This window comes from Oncorhynchus keta, chromosome 16 (genome assembly GCF_023373465.1).
Source record: "Oncorhynchus keta strain PuntledgeMale-10-30-2019 chromosome 16, Oket_V2, whole genome shotgun sequence".
Classification (NCBI taxonomy): Eukaryota; Metazoa; Chordata; class Actinopteri; order Salmoniformes; family Salmonidae; genus Oncorhynchus; species Oncorhynchus keta.
Window position 1 is genome coordinate 7,451,265 of NC_068436.1, and position 17,895 is coordinate 7,469,159.

Below are 17,895 nucleotides of genomic sequence, written 5' to 3' on the forward strand. Positions count from 1 at the left end.
GTGCGCATTTGTGTCCCCACAGATGAGCACATTTCTATCTCTGTCTACTCAACATATTCCTCAGCGCTCTCTCACACACACACACACACACACACACACACACACACACATTGAGTGTATGACAGTAGTAGTGCAGAGTAGGATAGACAGGGCAGATCAACGTCAGGGTGTGTGTGTGGAGGTCGTCTCCTGTCAGTTCATAGCTCTACTCCAGACAACAACAACCACCACCACCACCATGCTGGAACAGAGGGAAATAGGCCAGCATCTGTCACCCTTAATAAAGAGCTGTCCTTCTCTCTCTCTCTCTCTCTCTCTCTGTCCCTGTCCTTCTATATCCATCTCATCCTCTCGCTCTTTTTCCCCCCTATCCGTCTCCCTCTGAATTTGCTCAACTCGGTTTAATCCGAAAGTGCTTTATTCACTAGACAAATGCAGTCTTTGCTAAACCAAGCATGAACTCTCTCTGTCTCTCTCTCTCTCTCAGGGTGTTGTCCCGTTGTCCATGCGACATGTGGGTCACCCCATTCCCATGGCAATGAGACGAGCTGTCCTGTAGTGCCACTGCCCTCCCTGTCAAAAACACCACTCCTTCATTAAAACATTTCCAGAAAAGCACACCGAAAGGGCAGCCCTGCCACTTGGCTACGAAGCTGAAAGATGGGGCAGGACAAATGTAACCCCTCTGAAATGCATAGATGGGCGCTTACTGTCAACAACGCTACCGTGATATTCCTTCCTTTTATTGAGGTGTTCAGAGGCAGCGGGGGCATTGCCGTGGTTCTTGTTATGAATAACGGCAGTTGAGCTGACTTCTTTAAACCCTCTCCTCTTCTCCCTCCCTCTCTCCTTTCAGGTGTCCATGGCTGTCGGAGCAGTTCTCGGTTGCCGTGCCGATCTACAACGGTGTCGTCTTCCTGTTCGTCCTTGCCAACTTCTGCATGGCCACCTTCATGGACCCGGGCATCTTCCCCAGAGGTGTGTGTGTGTGTTGCACAGATGTATAACAACACCAGCCTCTTCCATCTCATGCTCTCTGCAAACTCTCTGTATGACTGTCTACTGCCAAGGCAGTGTAGTATAGTATTGGGGTGTGTGTTCATGCTGGTCTAGTAAGGGTGTGTGTGTGTTTATGCTGATCTAGTAAGGGGGTGTGTGTGTGTGTGTGTGTGTGTGTGTGTGTGTGTGTGTGTGTGTGTGTGTGTGTGTGTGTGTGTGTGTGTGTGTGTGTGTGTGTGTGTGTGTGTTTATGCTGATCTAGTATGGGGATGTTTATGCTGATCTAGTATGGGGGATGTTTATGCTGATCTAGTATGGGGGATGTTTATGCTGATCTAGTATGGGGGATGTTTATGCTGATCTAGTATGGGGGATGTTTATGCTGATCTAGTAAGGGGGATGTTTATGCTGATCTAGTAAGGGGGATGTTTATGCTGATCTAGTAAGGGGGATGTTTATGCTGATCTAGTAAGGGGATGTTTATGCTGATCTAGTAAGGGGATGTTTATGCTGATCTAGTAAGGGGGATGTTTATGCTGATCTAGTAAGGGGATGTTTATGCTGATCTAGTAAGGGGATGTTTATGCTGATCTAGTAAGGGGGATGTTTATGCTGATCTAGTAAGGGGATGTTTATGCTGATCTAGTAAGGGGGATGTTTATGCTGATCTAGTAAGGGGGATGTTTATGCTGATCTAGTAAGGGGGATGTTTATGCTGATCTAGTAAGGGGGATGTTTATGCTGATCTAGTAAGGGGGATGTTTATGCTGATCTAGTAAGGGGGATGTTTATGCTGATCTAGTAAGGGGGATGTTTATGCTGATCTAGTAAGGGGGATGTTTATGCTGATCTAGTAAGGGGATGTTTATGCTGATCTAGTAAGGGGGATGTTTATGCTGATCTAGTAAGGGGGATGTTTATGCTGATCTAGTAAGGGGGATGTTTATGCTGATCTAGTAAGGGGATGTTTATGCTGATCTAGTAAGGGGATGTTTATGCTGATCTAGTAAGGGGGATGTTTATGCTGATCTAGTAAGGGGGATGTTTATGCTGATCTAGTAAGGGGGATGTTCATGCTGATCTAGTAAGGGGGATGTTCATGCTGATCTAGTAAGGGGATGTTCATGCTGATCTAGTAAGGGGATGTTCATGCTGATCTAGTAAGGGGGATGTTCATGCTGATCTAGTAAGGGGATGTTTATGCGATCTAGTAAGGGGGATGTTTATGCTGATCTAGTAAGGGGGATGTTTATGCTGATCTAGTAAGGGGGATGTTTATGCTGATCTAGTAAGGGGATGTTTATGCTGATCTAGTAAGGGGATGTTTATGCTGATCTAGTAAGGGGGATGTTTATGCTGATCTAGTAAGGGGATGTTTATGCTGATCTAGTAAGGGGGATGTTCATGCTGATCTAGTAAGGGGGATGTTCATGCTGATCTAGTAAGGGGGATGTTCATGCTGATCTAGTAAGGGGGATGTTCATGCTGATCTAGTAAGGGGGATGTTCATGCTGATCGAGTAAGGGGGATGTTCATGCTGATCGAGTAAGGGGGATGTTCATGCTGATCGAGTAAGGGGGATGTTCATGCTGATCTAGTAAGGGGGATGTTCATGCTAGTGTACTAACAGTGTGTGTGTGGGTTGCTCCAGCGGATGAGGATGAGGACAAGGAGGATGATTTCCGCGCTCCGCTTTATAAGACGGTGGAGATCCGAGGCATCCAGGTCAGGATGAAATGGTGTTCCACCTGCCGCTTCTACAGACCTCCCCGCTGCTCACACTGCTCTGTGTGTGACAACTGCGTGGAGGTACGCACACACACATTAACCTACAGGGCAGTTCTCCAGGAACAGGGTTGGAGTTAACCTACAGGAGGGCAGTTCTCCAGGAACAGGGTTGGAGTTAACCTACAGGAGGGCAGTTCTCCAGGGACAGGGTTGGAGTTAACCTACAGGAGGGCAGTTCTCCAGGAACAGGGTTGGAGTTAACCTACAGGAGGGCAGTTCTCCAGGGACAGGGTTGGAGTTAACCTACAGGAGGGTAGTTCTCCAGGGACAGGGTTGGAGTTAACCTACAGGAGGGTAGTTCTCCAGGAACAGGGTTGGAGTTAACCTACAGGAGGGCAGTTCTCCAGGGACAGGGTTGGAGTTAAACCTACAGGAGGGTAGTTCTCCAGGGACAGGGTTGGAGTTAAACACACAGGAGGGTAGTTCTCCAGGGACAGGGTTGGAGTTAAACCTACAGGAGGGTAGTTCTCCAGGGACAGGGTTGGAGTTAAACCTACAGGAGGGTAGTTCTCCAGGAACAGGGTTGGAGTTAAACCTACAGGAGGGTAGTTCTCCAGGGACAGGGTTGGAGTTAACCTACAGGAGGGCAGTTCTCCAGGAACAGGGTTGAAGTTAACCTACAGGAGGGTAGTTCTCCAGGGACAGGGTTGGAGTTAACCTACAGGAGGGTAGTTCTCCAGGAACAGGGTTGGAGTTAACCTACAGGAGGGCAGTTCTCCAGGGACAGGGTTGGAGTTAAACCTACAGGAGGGTAGTTCTCCAGGGACAGGGTTGGAGTTAAACCTACAGGAGGGTAGTTCTCCAGGGACAGGGTTGGAGAGATTCCTTTGAACAAACCTCTGTTGGAATGAGCCCTCAGCTCAATTCTCCTGTCAGTGTCACACACAAACATACACCAGCACCAAATCTCCCACTGTCCCTTGGACTTTGTACAAACGGCTCTAACTCGCCCTTTACCCCTGTCCCCGTCCCTCCCTCTCCAGGACTTTGACCACCACTGCCCGTGGGTGAACAACTGTATCGGACGGAGGAACTACCGCTACTTCTTCCTGTTCCTGCTGTCCCTGACGGTCCACATCATGGGAGTGTTTGGCTTCGGCCTGCTCTACATCCTCTACCACACACAGCAGCTGGACAGGGTCCACTCTGCCGTCACGTATCCTGTACTTAGGTGTTGGAATGTCCTGAAAGCCAGGAGTCTGGGTTCTTGGGGGGGGGGGGTTAGTGAGCGTGTGTGTTTTTTTGCGAGAGGGTGTGGTTGGATGTATAGATTGGTTCGTGTGTGTGTGTTTTGTTGCGAGAGGGTGTGGTTGGATGTATAGATTGGTTCGTGTGTGTGTGTTTTGTTGCGAGAGGGTGTGGTTGGATGTATAGATTGGTTCGTGTGTGTGTGTTTTGTTGCGAGAGGGTGTGGTTGGATGTATAGATTGGTTCGTGTGTTTTGTTGCGAGAGGGTGTGGTTGGATGTGTAGGTTGGTTCGTGTGTGTGTGTTTTGTTGCGAGAGGGTGTGGTTGGATGTATAGATTGGTTCGTGTGTGTGTGTTTTGTTGCGAGAGGGTGTGGTTGGATGTGTAGGTTGGTTCGTGTGTGTGTGTTTTGTTGCGAGAGGGTGTGGTTGGATGTGTAGGTTGGTTCGTGTGTGTGTGTTTTGTTGCGAGAGGGTGTGGTTGGATGTGTAGGTTGGTTCGTGTGTGTGTGTTTTGTTGCGAGAGGGTGTGGTTGGATGTGTAGGTTGGTTCGTGTGTGTGTGTTTTGTTGCGAGAGGGTGTGGTTGGATGTGTAGGTTGGTTCGTGTGTGTGTGTTTTGTTGCGAGAGGGTGTGGTTGGATGTGTAGGTTGGTTCGTGTGTGTGTGTGTTTGTTGCCAGAGGGTGTGGTTGGATGTGTAGGTTGGTTCGTGTGTGTGTGTGTGTGTGTGTGTGTGTGTGTTTTGTTGCGAGAGGGTGTGGTTGGATGTGTAGGTTGGTTCGTGTGTGTTTTGGGGCGGTAGATGACTGTGTTTCCATCTGTCGGACAGCGTGCTTTTATAGGTGTTTAATTTTCAACACATTTGGGAAGTGTTAGCCTGGTGCACTATGTAAGGAATAGGGTGCCATTTGGCACACAGCCCCTAAGAGTGTGTTAGTTGGTGTCTCTGTTCTCTCCTCAACCGCTGGTCTCTCAGTATGGCAGTGATGTGTGTGGCTGGTCTCTTCTTCATCCCGGTGGCTGGTCTCACTGGCTTCCACATGGTACTGGTGGCCCGGGACGGACCACCAACGAACAGGTACCACACACACACACACACACACACACACACACACACACACACACACACACACACACACACACACACACACACACACACACACACACACACACACACACACACACACACCAGGAATGAACCACCAACTAACAGGTACAACACACACACACCAGGAATGAACCACCAACTAACAGGTACAACACACACACCAGGAATGAACCACCAACTAACATGTACAACACACACACACACACACACACACACACACACACACACACACACACACACACACACCACACACACCAGGAATGAACCACCAACTAACAGGTAACCACACACACACAGGTACACACACACACACCAGGAATGAACCACCAACTAACAGGTACAACACACACACACACCAGGAATGAACCACCAACTAACAGGTACAACACACACACACACACACCAGGAATGAACCACCAACTAACAGGTACAACACACCAGGAATGAACCACCAACTAACATGTACAACACACACACACACACCAGGAATGAACCACCAACTAACATGTAATATAATAATAATATATGCCATTTAGCAGACGCTTTTATCCAAAGCGACTTACAGTCGTGTGCATACATTCTACAATGTGTGCATACATTCTACGTATGGGTGGTCCCGGGAATCGAACCCACTACCCTGGCGTTACAAGCGCCATGCTCTACCAACTGAGCTACAGAAGGACCACACAACACACACACAGGAATGAACCACCAACTAACATGTACAACACACACACACACACACACACACACCAGGAATGAACCACCAACTAACAGGTACAACACACACACACACACACAACACACACCACAACACACACACACACACACACACACACACACACACACACACACACACACACCAGGAATGAACCACCAACTAACATGTACAACACACACACACACACCACCAGGAATGAACCACCAACTAACAGGTACAACACACACACACACACCAGGAATGAACCACCAACTAACAGGTACAACACACACACACACACACCAGGAATGAACCACCAACTAATAGGTACAACACACACACACCAGGAATGAACCACCAACTAATAGGTACAACACACACACCAGGAATGAACCACCAACTAATAGGTACAACACACACACACACACAGGAATGAACCACCAACTAATAGGTACAACACACACACACACACCAGGAATGAACCACCAACTAATAGGTACAACACACACACACACACCAGGAATGAACCACCAACTAATAGGTACAACACACACACACCACAACTAGGAATGAACCACCAACTAATAGGTACAACACACACACACACACACCAGGAATGAACCACCAACTAATAGGTACAACACACACACACACACCAGGAATGAACCACCAACTAATAGGTACAACACACACACACACACCAGGAATGAACCACCAACTAATAGGTACAACACACACACACACCAGGAATGAACCACCAACTAATAGGTACAACACACACACACACCAGGAATGAACCACCAACTAATAGGTACAACACACACACACACACCGGGAATGAACCACCAACTAATAGGTACAACACACACACACACCAGGAATGAACCACCAACTAATAGGTACAACACACACACACACACCAGAAATGAACCACCAACTAATAGGTACAACACACACACACACTAGGAATGAACCACCAACTAATAGGTACAACACACACACACACACACACCAGGAATGAACCACCAACTAATAGGTACAACACACACACACCAGGAATGAACCACCAACTAATAGGTACAACACACACACACCAGGAATGAACCACCAACTAATAGGTACAACACACACACACACCGGAAATGAACCACCAACTAATAGGTACAACACACACACACACACCAGGAATGAACCACCAACTAATAGGTACAACACACACACACACACCACCAGGAATGAACCACCAACTAATAGGTACAACACACACACACCAGGAATGAACCACCAACTAATAGGTACAACACACACACACACCAGGAATGAACCACCAACTAATAGGTACAACACACACACACACCAGGAATGAACCACCAACTAATAGGTACAACACACACACACACACCAGGAATGAACCACCAACTAATAGGTACAACACACACACACACCAGGAATGAACCACCAACTAATAGGTACAACACACACACACCAGGAATGAACCACCAACTAATAGGTACAACACACACACACCAGGAATGAACCACCAACTAATAGGTACAACACACACACACCGGGAATGAACCACCAACTAATAGGTACTACTGTAGTTTTCAAAGTGATTTTACCTCTGTCAGAAATGTCCTAATGGGCAAGATGCTGGAACAAAAGCTGGCAGCCAGTGCTTAATTTGAGCCGGGTTCCTGCCGGGAAACGGGATCCGACACCTGTCTGTTTTGGACTGTTTCGGTCCGGGAACCTATTTGGCCGGATCCGATATCTCTTTGTGGCTCAAAAAAATAAATGTCACTTTTTTCAATGTAAAAATGTGAATAAAAGCGGCCAAAGTGTCATTTCGAGTTGCCTCTTGGTGAATTGTCCTCCTGTAACCCGCGTGGCCGTGGCTGTATGAGTAGCACGCTTGTAACTCTCACAAGAACTAGAATGACATTCCCTTTCCAGCATCTCTCTCTGCTCTGCTAGACGTGAGCCTGCAACTCTCATCCCTCCAGAGTTGCACTTCATCATTTATTTATAGAACCATAGCAAAGAGTTCTGGAGGAGCTGCAACACCCTTCATAGATTGAAATACATTAGCCAAAGTTAGTGTTACTGCTGTCTGTCCAAAATCAATGAAATAATTCAGTATAGCCTACCTACTACATCATGATTAGGCCTAGAATTGAGCCACATAGGGTCAGTAGCTTCTTTGAAACAATTACCTAGCTGTGGATTGAGTGTATCCCAATAACAAGACACAGCCTACAGTTGGGAACGCGCCGCAAATCGGTCAGTGAGCAGCATGCCAGACAAAACGGGTTGGAAAGCAAATGGTTCCTGCTGAAAAGACAATACTATTGATCTGTCTGCTCTAGGCGAACAAAATGTTTGAACGGCTTCCAAATATTGTTTTACAAAGCAAAACGAGCGAGCTGCGCGTCATCGGGTGACACTGGAAAGCATTTTTGGGACGCTCATTTCCTCCAACAATATGCGTCTCCACACACCTCGACCTCTAGGCTATTGATGGATTCATGACCAGGTCGTTTTTTATTGATCTATAAGAGTTTCAGTTTGTGAGTGTCAAAGTAAGCCTGTCATTTCATTTGAGCGGAGTTGAAACAAATTCTGCCGGTCTCCAGTCAAGTCAGATGACGTAGAATTAGCATGAAATGCGTTTTTACAAAAGGCCATATTTTTCCCCGGACCCTAGGCTACTAAATAAATGTACCCCAAAGTGGTGCACCTTCTGTAAGTGCCTCTACTCTACTGCTCTGTGCCACTGCGCAAATCAAATCACATTTTATTGGTCACCTACACGTGTCTCGCAGATGTTATCGCGAGCGTAGCGAAATGCTTGTGTTGTAATGTAACAATTTCACAACAATGCGACGATATGCATGCAATGCTTTTTTTTTTAAGTAGATTTATTTCGTTATCATGCGATCCGGTAGCTGAGCTCCCCCAGGTCGTCACCCCCCCGCGCTCACTTTTTGTTTTGGCACCTCCCCATTTACACATTTAAGCACTGCTGGCAGCCTCCTGGACTAGAATTTGCCCTGCAATTGCAAAGATTAGCTGTCATCACGTAAATAATGAGAGAGATGCTTACCACATTAAAATACTGCACACCCCTTGAGAACAGAGACGGAGCTCAACGTTAAATCAAATCAAAGTTTATTTGTGATGTACGCAGGATACAGCGGGCGTAAGCAGTGCAATGACATGCCTACAGAAAAGGAGTTGTCTCCTTATTCCTGCCCATTCTTCTCCCCGGAGAGCCATGTAGACCCCTTGCTAGCATCAGATCCAACACTCCGCCCAACCCGTCCCAAACAATCACACCCTCTTCTTATCTGACGTTGTTGTCTGAGATCTAAACCGTTGGCTTGTGTTGACGTCGTTCTTAAAGGCCCAAAACATTTAATCTCAACAACAGCCCCATGATAATCCTCTAAAATGTGACACCCCCCCCCCCTCCCAGTCCCCCTTCGTCCTGGTCTCCCTTCATCCCTCCCCGGAATGAAAACATACAGGTCATAATCTCATCACGGAGAGAGAATAATCCTCTGTCGTCCTCTCCCTCATCCCTCCCTCCATTTATCTCCCTATTTTTTTATGACTCTCCATGTCTGATGTTTTCACTTTAAATATGTTGTGTTGATGAATGGAGGATGTCTTGAGGGGAATGAATAACCTACTATTATTTGTTTTCCTTTATCTTCTCTATCGTTCTCTCTCGCTCTTTCTTTCTCCATTTGTGCTCTCTCTCTCTCTCTCTCTCCCAGGTGACGGGGAAGTTTAGGGGAGGAGTGAACCCTTTCACTAATGGCTGTTGGAAGAACGTTTCTCACGTGCTCTGCAGCTCACAAGCGCCCAGGTCTCTCTCTCTTTCTCTCTCATCATATTGTCTATGGTTTTACAGTATGTTATTAGTGTTGCATTACTGTCAGTTCAAACAGTGTTTTGAGCTGCTGTCATCCCTACGTGCTATTATTAGGGGTTTGATTGATGACCGAGACTAGGCCGGCCCTCTTAGAGCTGGATAGAGGACTCTAGATGGATACAACCCGTTTTTAGCCTGGACATTTCCATTGAGGGCTTCTGCCTTTTTTTAAAGTAGTCAACTGGGTGGGATTTGCTATGGGTTGGGAGCAATCAGCCAATGACCAGAGCGTTGTTTTCTTCAAATTGGGTTGCCTTTGGTTGAAAATGGGGTTAAAGATAGAACACTGTCATCTAGTGGCCACAATAACTGATTTTCAAATCACTAATTAAGAAAAGTGACTACTTTTAAATGGAGATGCTGTCACAGGTGCCATAATGGCACAGATCCAAAGATGAGTCCTCGAACTCAATGGGTCCTCTTCATCCTCCTCATCTTCTTCTTGCTCTCCCTCATCCGTTCCTTCGCTTACTACTCTTTCTCCCTCCTGTCCCTCCCCCTCTCCATCAGCTACCCTCTTCTCACCCTCCTCCTCTTCCTCCTTGTGCTTTTAAATAACACGATTTGATTTGGTCTTCATCAGGTACCTGGGGAGGAAGAGGAAGCCTCACAGTGTGGTTGTCCAGCCTCCGTTCCTCCGGCCACAGCTCACTGACACCCAGCTGGCCGCCAAGGTCCTCGACAACGGTATCCACGGAGACCTCCACCGGGTATGACGCGACAAAGACCCATGTAGACGCATTTACACACACACACACACACACACACACACACACACACACACACACACACACACACACACACACATCTGTATGTTCATGGCTCCTTCTTGCTCTCAGAATAGTGTATAGTTAATGCTCTCCAGTTTCCACTCTGCCACTACACTGGGTTGTATAGACTTTGACATGTATTCTATTTAATGTTATTAATTTTCTGTTTGCTTCTCTCCCTCTCAGTCTAAGAGTAGTCTGGAGATGATGGAGAGTCAGTCATGCGATGCGGAGCCCCCTCCTCCTCCCAAACCGGAGCTCAGGTACCCCGCCCTGTCCAGAGGCCACCAGGGACAACACACAGAGGGTACGTTCACCAGAGTTGTACTCATTACTACACACCGTAGGAAAACGTTTTGCAATGGAAAAAGGTAAGGAAGCGGTTTGCTGTTGGACATGGTCAGGTTGTCCCTCCCTGTTTATTTCCTTCCGTTTGGTGCCTAATGAACATGACCCAGGTTGTGGCTGTGAATCAGTGTGTTATCAGTCAACTTAGCTGATAAAAGAAAATAAAGTTTAACATTTATGTACCTGAGTAAATGTATTTGTCCCTCTCCCCCCACAGAGAGTAGTCTTCTGAACAAAGCCCCGCCCACACCCACCATGTATAAATACAGGCCGACCTATAGCAGTCCAGGAAAGAACCACACTGCCCTTACCCATGCCTACGCCAACCAGGTAACAAACACACACGGTCTTTGATGCCAACCAACTAGCTTGCGCATAAAGTGACCGTGGAAGACTGTGTGTAAGACTGTGTGTCTCTGTGTGTAAGACTGTGTGTCTCTGTGTGAAAGACTGTGTGTGTCTCTGTGTGAAAGACTGTGTGTGTCTCTGTGTGAAAGACTGTGTGTCTCTGTGTGAAAGACTGTGTGTCTCTGTGTGAAAGACTGTGTGTCTCTGTGTGAAAGACTGTGTGTCTCTGTGTGAAAGACTGTGTGTCTCTGTGTGAAAGACTGTGTGTCTCTGTGTGAAAGACTGTGTGTCTCTGTGTGAAAGACTGTGTGTCTCTGTGTGAAAGACTGTGTGTCTCTGTGTGAAAGACTGTGTGTCTCTGTGTGAAAGACTGTGTGTCTCTGTGTGAAAGACTGTGTGTCTCTGTGTGAAAGACTGTGTAAATGCTGTGCGAGGTAGGATGCATATCACACTACTTCGGTGGCACACACATTGTTCTCTCTGACTCAGTTTGATATTTTACATCTCCGTTGGCTGCTTGCCTGTCTGTCCTTAATCGTTTGATTTGTTATGATTTGTTAATGCATCTCTGTTTTTACTCGTGGCTTCTTTTCCTGCCTTTTGATTGGTTATTCAGTGGCTTTCAGTTGAACAGTATCAGTAAGTGAATGTTGGACTATTTTTCTTTATTTTCTTTAGTTTGAGTGTCTGTGCTTTTTTTCTTGTTACCCAACCTTGTGTGTCGTCTTTTAGCCGAACGCTTTCCCCACAGTGTTGTGTAAAATATTCTCCCCTAGCAATTTCTTGTTGTAGAAAGGTTTTGTGGAAGTTAATTAACATATTATAAAACAAATTTTGGACCTATTTTACATGTACGGTATGCTTCCTATATCATAATTCACTTAAATCAATTCTGGAATCACACAGTGGACCGTCAATGGCCCAGCTGCTGTTTGATGTTTTCTCCACAAGAGTGCATCAAGGTGCACAGTCGAACAGACAGGGCCGCACGAGCCTCCTTTGGGCTCAATACAACCAAAACTGTGCTTGTGTCAAAAAATGGCACCCTATCCCCTATAACGGGAAAGAGCAACTGGCAGCCGCAGGCCTTTTTGAAGGGAACAATAAAATAAATAACTCTGTCTGGGTCTCAACTTACTGTTGAGAGTTAGAATAGTAAACTCAGCAAAAAAAAGAAACGTCCTCTCATTGTAAACTGTGTTTATTTACAGCAAACTTAATGTGTAAATATTTGTATGAACATAAGCTTCAACACCTGAGACATAAACTGAACAAGTTCCACAGACATGTGACTAACAGAAATGGAATAATATGTCCCTGAACAAAGGGGGGGGTCAAAATCAAAAGTAACAGCCAGTATCTGGTGTGGCCACCAGCTGCATTAAGTACTAGAGTGCGTCTCCTCCTCATGGACTGCACCAGATTTGCCAGTTCTTGCTGTGAGATGTTACCCCACTCTTCCACCTGCAAGTTCCCAGACATTTCTGGCGGGAATGGCCCTAGCCCTCACCCTCCGATCCAACAGGTCCCAGACGTGCTCAATGGGATTGAGATCCGGGCTCTTCGCTGGCCATGGCAGAACACTGACATTCCTGTCTTGCAGGAAATCACGCACAAAACTAACAGTACGGCTGGTGGCATTGTCATGCTGGAGTGTCATGTCAGGATGAGCCTGCAGGAATGGTACCACATGAGGGAGGAGGATGTCTTCCCTGTAACGCCCAGCGTTGAGATTGCCTGCAATGACAACAAGCTCAGTCCGATGATGCTGTGACACACCGCCCCAGACCATGACGGACCCTCCAAATCAATCCCGCTCCAGAGTACGGGCCTCGGTGTAATGCTCATTCCTTCGACGATAAACGCAAATCCGACCATCACCCCCTGGTGAGACAAAACCGCAACTCGTCAGTGAAGAGCACTATTTGCCAGTCCTGTCTGGTCCAGCGGTGGGTTTGTGCCCATAGGTGACAGTGTTGCCGGTGATGTCTGGTGAGGACCTGTCTTACAACAGGCAAGCCCTCAGTCCAGCCTCTCTCAGCCTATTGCAGACAGTCTGAGCACTGATGGAGGGATTGTGTGTTCCTTGTGTAACTCGGGCAGTTGTTGTTGCCATCCTGTACAACACCTGCAATCCTGTACAGGTGTTGTTACGCGTGGTCTGCCACTGCGAGGAAGATCAGCTGTCCGTCCTGTCTCCCTGTTGCGCTGTCTTAGGCGTCTCACAGTACGGACATTTCAATTTATTGGCCAGGCCACATCTGCAGTCCTCATGCCTCCTTGCAGCATGCCTCAGGCACATTCACGCAGATGAGCAGGGACCCTGGGCATCTTTCTTTTGGTGTTTTTCAGAGTCAGTAGAAAGGCCACTTTAGTGTCCTAAGTTTTCATAACTGTGACATTAATTGCCGTCTGTAAACTGTTGGTGTCTTAACGACTGTTCCACAGGTGTATGTTCATTATTTGTTTGTGGTTCATTGAACAAGTATGGGAAATGGTGTTTAAATCCTTTACAATGAAGATCTGTGAAGTTATTTGGATTTTTACGATAGCGTCCTGAAAAAGGGACGTTTCTTTTTTTTGCTGAGTTTAGAATGCACAAGGTGTAGTTTCTAAATGTGGCTGTGCATCATCAGTTTGTCTTGTTAAAGTCGGTCCCAGAGTCAGTCAATTAGCCCAACAGAAATGTTTTAGATTGCTACGTTAGTCATGCGGCCAGGTATCTAAACTTGTTATCATAGTCGAATTACCGACCGGGGGGTCCCATTGCTATTTGTTACTCAGATATCATATTTAAAATTGCAAAAACCTCTCTCTGCCCCATGGCAAAATAAGTAGAATTCAGTGGAGGCTGCTGAGGGGAGGACGGCTCCCAATAATGGCTGGAACGGAGCAAACGGGATGGCATCAACCACATGGACACCATGGAAACCATGTATTTGATCCCGTTCCACTGATTCTGCACCAGCCTCCTTTACCACCAGCCTCCTTTAAAACTCAAGGGGGGGGTCTACTAAAATGTTTTGCTCGCAACGTGGGGGGATACGCAGACCCGCGAGCCCTCGTGATGAGTTCAGATTTTCTTGTGGCCCCCTCCCCCATCAAAGTTGCCCATCCCTGCCTTTTATATAGTGCACTACTTTTGATCAGGTCCCAATATGGCTCTGGTCAAAAGCAGTGCACCATATAGGGAATAGGGTGCCATTTGGGACACGGGCCATGTGTTAGAAGAGCTCTCTCAGGAGCAGGGAGAGAAGATGGTTGTTTTGCTCTATAACTGTGTTATCTGTTTGCCCAAACAACATCCATTTCATTAACTCTCATGCTGAGTCCCAAATGGCACTCTATTCCCTATATAGAGCCCCGTGGGTCCAAAAGTAGTGCACTAAATGCGTACTAGGGTGCCATTTTGAGACACAAGCTTATTGTTTCACTGGGCACACATGTTGCCCCCCCCCCCTATCCCACAGCCATCTGGCTATATATACTGTGTGTGTGTTTATTTTTTAAATTTAAGGTGCGGGACTCTTCTGTCCTGTGTGTTGTAAAGATAACATACTGCTACAGAAGCCATGTGGGCATTGCAAAAGTTGTAGGCCTGTATATTCTTCCCCCTGCAGCAGACCCCTTGTGTATAGTGAAGCACATGCATCTGGCCTGAGAGTTGTTCCCTTCCCCTATGTCTCGCCTTGTTCTTCACACTGTGGTTTTAGTGGTGCTGGTCTAGTGCTTTGTCTGTACATTTGGACATCCAATTCTCATTCCAGGTTAGAGTTAACATGACTTTATCTTCTCTCCCTCTTTCTTTCTCTACCTCTGGCTCTTTTCTTTTTCTCTCGCTCTCTCTCTCTCTCTCTCCCTCTACCCCACCCTCTCTCTCTCTACCCCACCCTCTCTCTCTCTACCCCACCCTCTCTCTCTCTCTACCCCACCCTCTCTCTCTCTCTACCCCACCCTCTCTCTCTCTACCCCTCCCTCTCTCTCTACCCCACCCTCTCTCTCTCTCTCCCCTACCCACCCTCTCTCTCTCTCTCCCTCTCCCCCACCCTCTCTCTCTCTACCCTACCCACCCTCTCTCTCTCTCTCTCTCCCTCTACCCCACCCTCTCTCTCTCTACCCTACCCACCCTCTCTCTCTCTCTACCCTACCCTACCCACCCTCTCTCTCTCTCTACCCCACCCTCTCTCTCTACCCCACCCTCTCTCTCTCTCTACCCCACCCTCTCTCTCTCTCTACCCCACCCTCTCTCTCTCTACCCCACCCTCTCTCTCTCTACCCCACCCTCTCTCTCTCTACCCCACCCTCTCTCTCTCTACCCCACCCTCTCTCTCTCTCTACCCCACCCTCTCTCTCTCTCTACCCCACCCTCTCTCTCTCTCTCCCCCCCCCTCTCTCTCTCTACCCCACCCTCTCTCTCTCTACCCCACCCTCTCTCTCTCTACCCCACCCTCTCTCTCTCTACCCCACCCTCTCTCTCTCTCTACCCCACCCTCTCTCTCTCTCTACCCCCCACCCTCTCTCTCTCTCTCTCTCTCTCTCTCTCTCTACCCCACCCTCTCTCTCTCTCTCCCCTCTACCCCACCCTCTCTCTCTCTCTACCCCACCCTCTCTCTCTCTCTACCCCACCCTCTCTCTCTCTCTACCCCACCCTCTCTCTCTCTCTCTACCCTACCCACCCTCTCTCTCCCTCTACCCCACCCTCTCTCTCTCTCTACCCCACCCTCTCCCTCTCTCTCCCTCTACCCCACCCCTCTCTCTCCCTCTACCCCACCCTCTCTCTCTCTCTCCCCCACCCTCTCTCTCTCCCTCTCTCTCTCTCTCTCTCTCTCTCTACCCCACCCTCTCTCTCTCTCTACCCTACCCACCCTCTCCCTCTACCCCACCCTCTCTCTCTACCCCACCCTCTCTCTCTCTCTCTCTCTACCCCACCCTCTCTCTCTCTCTACCCCACCCTCTCTCTCTCTCTCTCTACCCCACCCTCTCTCTCTCTCTACCCCACCCTCTCTCTCTCTCTACCCCACCCTCTCTCTCTCTCTCCCCCCACCAGATGAGTCGAGGGGACAGTCTAAAGGAGTCGTCTTCTCTGCTCCAGTCCAGCCAGCAGCCTGGCTTCCGCTCTGAACCCAGCCTGGATGGGAGAGAGGCCCCAGGGGAGAGAGGGGGAGGAGGATTGGGAGGAGGTGGAGACAGACCTGGAGGAGGGGGGGCACCAGGGTCAGGGGGTGGCGGTATCCCCGGTTACTCTCTAGGGGGACGTTCCTACCCCTCCTTTTCAGACCCAACGGTTCTATCCTCCGGTGGAGGGGGAGGTGCTTCCCATTCTTCCAGCGTGCGTTCTGGCTCCGCCCACAACGCGACGCATGTCTCCGAGGCAACGACCTCCACGAGCTACAAAAGCCTGGCCAATCAGACGCCTCCTCCGCGCAATGGCAGCCTATCGTACGACAGCCTGCTCACGCCCTCCGAGAGCCCCGACTTTGAGTCGGCCGCACCCGACATGTCGCCCGGGCACCACCGTACCCCGGCACCACCCCCCATCCTGGGGTACTCCTCCCCCTACCTGTCGGCCCAGCTCAGCCAGCAGAGAGACGCAGAGCTCCACCAGCCCTCCGCCTCCTCCGTAGCCCTCCTCTCCTCCCCACACCGCGCCCACTATCTCCAGGAATCGCATCCCCATTCCCACCACTCTCAGCCCCCTCCCTCCTCCGCGGCCCCCCAGCCCCCACACCCACACCACCACCATCACCACCACCACCACCACCACAGCAGCCACAGCTCCAGACCCCCCCGCTTCTCCCGGCCCCCGCTCCTGTCCGACTCTGCCGCCCCCCACCACTACCCGTACCGCACCCGGTCCACGGACACCCCCCTGGCCCCCTCCACGCACCCCCCGCGCTCCCCCCACCCCCCGCCGCTGGGGAAGTCTCTGTCGTACTCTTCGGCGGCGGCGGCGGAGATGCAGTACCGGATGGTGCGCAAGGCGTCGGCCTCGGCCGGAGGGGGAGGGGCGGGAGGGGGGATCCATGCACCTAAGTGAGTAACGGCTCTGCTCTTTACCGACTGACTGCAGCCCGCTGCCTCCTCCTTCTCTTCCTCCTCTTCTTCTTCCTCCTCCTCCCAGGCTCCTGTGAGTTCCTTTACCTCCTCCCCCCCCGTTGTGTGTGTTCCACTCGTCTGTAGAGTCGGTGCTTCTCCTCATCACTGCTTCTGTTGGTTCAGCCCCGACTGTCACCCTTTTCCCTCTAGAGTGCCCTACTGTTGACCACTGCTCTGGTGAAAACTAGCGCACGGTATAGGGAATGGGGTGCCATTTGGTACGTACCCGTTGTCTGTTTTCGGCTGCTGTAGTTGTTCCATTCAGCCTTTCTCTGTCCCGAACTGTCTCTCTGTCGCCTGTCCTGGTTCCCTTCACTATGTGATGGTGTTGTTACTGTACGTGTAGGTCTGTGTTATGAGACATCACAATACATTATGTAATGGCATGCCGTTCCCTATGTAGTGTACTACTGTTGACCATCTCAAAATGCATTTTGTCCACCATTAACCATGGTTGTGTTATCGATGTGGATGTGTTTTATCCTGTTGCCCTCTGTGTGTGTCACCGTTATCCAGCATGACGTCCCTCTGTTTGACTATAGGATTACAGTAGAAGATATCTGTATGTAACAGCCCTTGGTCACCCCTGCGTGATATATCCCATCGATTG

At 49.0% G+C, this 17,895-nt stretch overlaps 1 protein-coding gene and 2 long non-coding RNA genes across 5 annotated transcripts in view; 2 read left to right on the forward strand and 1 right to left on the reverse strand.

The window, feature by feature from the left end:
- Positions 1-17,895, forward strand: part of LOC118395533 (palmitoyltransferase ZDHHC5-A-like) — a 43,134-nt gene that overhangs the window by 22,727 nt on the left and 2,512 nt on the right. The window contains 10 exon segments of the mRNA XM_052464601.1: positions 857-978; positions 2,651-2,808; positions 3,771-3,943; positions 4,952-5,028; positions 5,031-5,053; positions 9,566-9,657; positions 10,307-10,433; positions 10,680-10,800; positions 11,059-11,171; positions 16,237-17,222. Of these exon segments, the coding sequence (XP_052320561.1) occupies positions 857-978; positions 2,651-2,808; positions 3,771-3,943; positions 4,952-5,028; positions 5,031-5,053; positions 9,566-9,657; positions 10,307-10,433; positions 10,680-10,800; positions 11,059-11,171; positions 16,237-17,222 (1,992 nt within the window).
- Positions 2,794-3,533, reverse strand: LOC127907931 (uncharacterized). The gene is made up of 3 exons (XR_008065578.1): positions 3,405-3,533; positions 2,949-2,989; positions 2,794-2,907 (listed from the first exon to the last, which is right to left on the reverse strand). It is a non-coding gene; the product is annotated as an uncharacterized LOC127907931 (long non-coding RNA).
- LOC127907930 (uncharacterized) lies at positions 5,235-9,535 on the forward strand. 3 transcript variants are annotated; one of them, XR_008065577.1, is made up of 7 exons: positions 5,235-5,268; positions 5,511-5,860; positions 6,019-6,151; positions 6,235-6,324; positions 6,419-6,508; positions 6,552-6,989; positions 7,038-9,535. It is a non-coding gene; the product is annotated as an uncharacterized LOC127907930 (long non-coding RNA). The 3 variants fall into 3 exon arrangements; XR_008065575.1 differs by lacking the exons at positions 5,235-5,268; positions 5,511-5,860; positions 6,235-6,324 and having other exon boundaries at positions 5,917-6,063; positions 6,419-6,989; XR_008065576.1 differs by lacking the exons at positions 5,235-5,268; positions 5,511-5,860; positions 6,235-6,324 and having other exon boundaries at positions 5,917-6,063; positions 6,464-6,989.